Raw genomic sequence first — 5470 nt, 5'->3', positions numbered from 1 at the left:
AAAACGGCGTGCTATAGTATGCCGTACGGTAGGGGCTATAGCCCATGTTCAAAAATGATGAAAAACGAGGTTAAAAAAAAAATCAAATTTTCAAAAAACGATGGGCTATAACCCATGTTTTTTGAAATTTTGATTTTTTTTCAAATCCTCAAAAATGATGAAAAACGGCGTGCTATAGTATGCCCTACGGTAGGGGCTATAGCCCATGTTCAAAAATGATGAAAAACGAGGTTAATTTTTTTTTTCAAAATTTCTAAAAACGATGGGCTATAACCCATGTTTTTTCAAATTTTGATTTTTTTTCAAATCCTCAAAAATGATGAAAAACGGCGTGCTATAGTATGCCCTACGGTAGGGGCTATAGCCCATGTTCAAAAATGATGAAAAACGAGGTAAAAAAAAAAAATCAAATTTTCAAAAAACGATGGGCTATAACCCATGTTTTTTGAAATTTTGAAATTTTTTCAAATCCTCAAAAATGATGAAAAACGGCGTGCTATAGTATGCCCTACGGTAGGGGCTATAGCCCATGTTCAAAAATGATGAAAAACGTGGACAAGATGGAAGTGATGATGAATGGGTTAGGGTTAGGGTTAGTGAAGGAGCCATTTCTGCCTGTGTGTACCTTTAACCCGTTTGATGGGCGGGTTCACCATGGGGGGTGTGTGTCATACAGGAGTGACTTATGAGCGCACAGGTGCAACAAGCCAGGTTGAATGGTTTGGTTAGGTATGGGCACAACAGGCTATGATCACACGGTTTTTACCGTATCTTTGTATTTGCATTACTAAAACTGCTGTATTACAAAATGTGTATAATAAATGGGAACCTCACCCTCCAGCAGTCAATGCCTGGACAATATATTACATTCGCGTCAAAAACAGTTCTTGCATGTGCCCAGCCGAGAGGCCAAGTATATAGTTTAAGCTTGCCTCTACACAAGTAAAAACCCGATCGTGTGGACAAAGGAAGACAATCGATCCTGGCTCATCTCATCTCATCTGGAGATTCTGATTTGGAGATCCTACTCACGACTGCCGATTGCCGAACAACAACAACAACGCTGGATGGAAGAAGAGCTTTGGATCGTTCCCGAACTGGACTGGACAACTTCAACACTTCGCTCATCTGAGAACGGCGTCTCCCCGGGCCGCCCCCCCCCGCCCCCCCTTTGTGAAAGAAACGGAGCGCACTGATCGCCGACACATGCAAAATGCTGCAGGCTATCGCTGGTTAGTGCATTCACTCACACATTTGTTTTTGTTTGGAGCGGCATCGCGCCGTAAAATGACTTGGATCACAGCCGCTGTTTGATGAACAAACAACACCCCCCCCCCCCTCTTCTGCCATACACGCGCACACCAAGACGCCAGGATAGCACAAGAGTGCGTGTCTCTGACAAAACGGCACAACGCACTAACGCAGCATATTTGCACAATCCGCACACACACATGCCTAACTGGTTCTTATTGTTTGGTTGCAAATGAAAACACTGCGTAAGGTCTTATTGTTGTTTGCAAACGAAACTACACTGTTTAAAGGTCTTATCATTGGTTGCAAACGAATGCACTGTTTGGGTCTTATTGTTCATGTTTGCATTTAATACACTTTTATTGTTGGTTGCAAATGAATGTGTATTTTATTTTTTGGTAAAAACGAATTTATGCACTGATTTATTGTTGGTTCACTTGGTTGAAAATGAGCAGTACCAAACAAACCGGGTCTGCAGAAATACAAATGGGTTCTGACATTGAAAAAAGGGTGAGAACGCCAACTTTGAAAGGAATCCAAATGACAATGGAACGGCTTCAAATGGAAAGGAATGGAAAGGTTAAACAGGCAAACAAACTAAAGACACAAACCACTGCTCTCATGGCTTCAAAGGAAAATGTCTCTGCTGTCAATCAAAATTTGAGAAGGATCAAAACCCTATTTGAAAAGGCTGCAGAACAGCACAACACACTGTTCACTGAGTTTCCTATGCCTGAGGGGGAGCAAAGTAAACAAAATGCATGGCTCCATTCAGTGATGACAAAGGGTAACACGTTCATTAAAGACACATCACAATGGTTACAGGAAAATGGTTTTTCAAATGAGGTTGGTGAACATGATAATGCAAATGATGATTGGGGTGAACATGTACAGTGTCAAGATTACATTAATCCTGAGGACAGTGTGTCTAATGTATCTGTGTCTCATGTGTCAAAGGGGTCAAAGAGGTCAAGGGCCTCTAGCAAAGGTTCTGGGGTGTCATCTGCATGCTTAATGGCTAAGGCAGAAAAGGCAGCTTTGTTGGAAAAGGTGGCTGCTCTGCAAAAGAGACACGAAATAGAGGCACAAGAGGAAAAATTGAGGAAAAGCATTCTGGAGTTGAGGAAAAGCAAGGAGCAATTGGACCTCAATATGCAAATAGCAGCTGCTGATGCAATGGTCTCTGTGTTGGAGGGCAGTGATGAAGGAGGAAAGGCCCCTTCAAATGGAATGAACTCTTATGTGAGCAAAGGGTTTAAAGGGCAAGGTCTTGCATTTAACCCACAAGCACATGAGTTTGTGCCGAAGATGGACGCCCAAGGCTCAACAGCACCACCTATTTCATCCGCCCCTGATGTTCGACCAAAGGTCAAAGGTTATCATACTATGGACCCTCAAAGTGCAAGATGTCCCACTGTCAGACAACTGCTGCAACCAAACCATGGACCATTGCTAACAATCACCCCAAGGAACACCATTCAGAATGTCAATACAATTTCAGAACCTCATGTACAGCAACAACCCATAAACAGGTCTGCACAAAACCAAACACCAGTACAGGCATTACAAAACTCAGTTGACCCGGAGACTATTTGTGGAATCATGAAACGCCAAAATGAAATAACTACACTGCTGGTACAACAACAAATGGCATCCACTCTACCACAAAGAAACATAGCCGTGTTTGATGGTGATCCATTACAGTGTACTTCATTTATCAGGACCTTTGAACATTGTGTCGAAGCAAAGGCAAGCAGTTACCAAGACTGTCTATATTACTTGGAGCAGTACACCAGGGGGCAGCCCAGAGAGCTGGTGAGGAGCTGCCTACATATGCTCCCACAAGAAGGCTATGAAAGGGCAAAGGCACTGTTGAAAGAGCACTTTGGCAATGAATATGCAATAGCCACAGCCTATATGGAAAAAGCTTTCGGATGGGCCCCTATTAAAGCAGAGGATGTTAAAGCACTGCAGGAATTTGCATTGTTCTTAAGAGGGTGCTGCAATGCTATGATGGAGATCCAATACATGGAGGAGATGGACATCCCATCAAACATGAGGCAGGTCATGCTGAAATTTCCATATAAGCTGCGGGAAAGATGGAGGTCTCAGGCTTGTGCGATTCAGGACCAACGAGGCTACAGGGCCACATTTCCCGACATGGTGACATTTCTGGAGAACCAAGTAAGAGTCTTGACGCATCCCCTTTTTGGAGATATTTCAGATGCACGACCAAGCACCTCACAACAGACTGAAACCCGAAGCAGACAGCTACCCAGGAGTTACATCAAAGAAAGCAGTTTTGCAACAACAATCACAGCTACCAACCATACTGCAACCCCTGAGTCCATAACATCACAGGAGCCAGCCTCAGAGTCATGTCTGTACTGTGGAGAGAGACATCCATTATTCCGGTGTTCAACACTAAATGCAATTTCTCAAAGGGAGAAAATTGAATTTCTAAAAATAAAAGGAATGTGTTTCGGATGCCTAAATGCAGGACATATAAATAAGCAATGTAGAGCTCGTCTGACTTGTGATGAGTGTAATTTAAAACATCCAACGATTCTGCATATCCACAGAGACGAGACACGGGAAAGACCAGTTAGTAGCGCACTTGTCTCCCTCCAAGCATATGGTTGTACTGGGGCCGGAGACCAAGACAGCACACTTTCCATCGTGCCTGTGCAAATAAAATCTAAGAAGGGAGATAAGGTGCTGCAGACGTATGCTTTCTTGGATCCTGGGAGTACAGCAACCTTTTGCACAAATCACCTCATGGAAAAATTGAATTTGCAGGGTACAAAAACCAACATCTTACTGCGCACGATGGGCCAGGATAGTGCTGTTAAAAGTGAAATCTTTACAGGACTGGAGGTGTCTAGGTTGGATGGCAACCAATTTGTGGAGCTCCCAGAGATGTTCACTCATCATACTATCCCTGTTTCAAGGAGTAATATTCCCACACAGAAAGATATCGACAAATGGGAATATCTAAAGGCCGTCAAAATCCCAAAATTAGACGCTGACATTGAAATGTTGATCGGGACGAATGCGTCAAAACTCATGGAACCCTGGGAAGTAATTAATAGCTCTGGTGACGGACCCTATGCAGTGAGGACCCTATTGGGGTGGGTCATCAACGGCCCTTCGAGGGGCAATAATGGTTGCCAGAGAAACGGTACAACCATATATGCCAACAGGATCTCTATTGTCGAGCTGGAGGAGCTGCTCAAAGAGCAGGAGTCCCATTCGGAGCAGAGCATGGGAGAGGAGCTGAGACGTCACCGAGAGGCTTACAGCAAGATGGAGAGGGACAAGAACACACAGATAGAGCTGCTAACCAACCGACTTCAGCAGGTGGAGGACGACAACAGGGACATGTCCATGAACATGTGCCGGCTCAAGCAACAGACGGAAAACCTGGACGAGGAGAAACAGAGGATGACGGACAAGCTGGAGGACACAAGTCTGCGTCTGAAGGATGAGATGGACCTCTACAGGAAGATGATGGACAAACTGAGACAAAACAGGCAGCAGTTACAGAAGGAGAAGGAGGCAATGCAGGAGGTGATCGAGGATCTGCGTCGGGAGCTGGAGCACCTCCAGCTGTTCAAGCTGGATACGGAGAAGCCCGACGGTCGCAGCTCCTCCTCCAGCCTGTCCGACATCATCTACAGGACCAGGGAGATGGAACTGGAGCACGAGGTGAAGAGACTCAAACAGGAGAATCAGAAGTTGAGGGAACAGAAGGACGAGTTGAACAATGCCTCCAGAGACCAGTTAATGGATGCCCTGAAGGAGCAGGAAGAAATCAATTTCCGTCTGCGTCAGTACATGGACAAGATCATCCTGAATATCCTGGACCACAACCCCTCCATCCTGGAGATCAAGAACTGACAGTCACACAACTAGCAAGGACAAGGGAGTACTTGCCGCTACTGCAGGAACGACAAAAGTGGACGAAGCCTCACAGGAGTTACATGACAGGGGACATTGTTGTTGTCATGGATCATGGATCATGGGAAAGGACCTTCCCGGACAGGAAAGGATTTGTACGTTCAGTACAGTTGAAGACAAGGACAGGGCAGTTGGAGCGGCCCATATCCAAGCTCTTCCTGCTTCAAGAAGCACTGTAATAATTCATGACTTAATATTGAACTATGGCTCCCTTGGATAATTGCTCATCATATTCACAATTAGGGGCCGGGGTGAAGGA

The 5470-nt window shown here is 44.9% G+C and overlaps 1 protein-coding gene across 1 annotated transcript; it reads left to right on the top strand.

The window, feature by feature from the left end:
• Window positions 1–4317: 4317 nt before the first annotated feature.
• LOC310854326 (rab11 family-interacting protein 4A-like) lies at window positions 4318–5151 on the top strand (the record flags this gene model as incomplete). The annotated part of the gene is made up of 1 exon (XM_083758923.1): window positions 4318–5151. The coding sequence occupies one exon, from the start codon at window positions 4318–4320 to the stop codon at window positions 5149–5151; it is 834 nt and encodes a 277-aa protein (XP_083615049.1).
• Between the last annotated feature and the right edge of the window lie 319 nt (window positions 5152–5470).

The sequence above is a fragment of the Protomyctophum parallelum genome (genome assembly GCF_964188405.1).
Source record: "Protomyctophum parallelum genome assembly, chromosome: 23".
NCBI lineage: Eukaryota > Metazoa > Chordata > Actinopteri > Myctophiformes > Myctophidae > Protomyctophum > Protomyctophum parallelum.
Note: the sequence above shows the minus strand (reverse complement) of the source record. Positions and strands in the feature narration are given on the sequence as shown.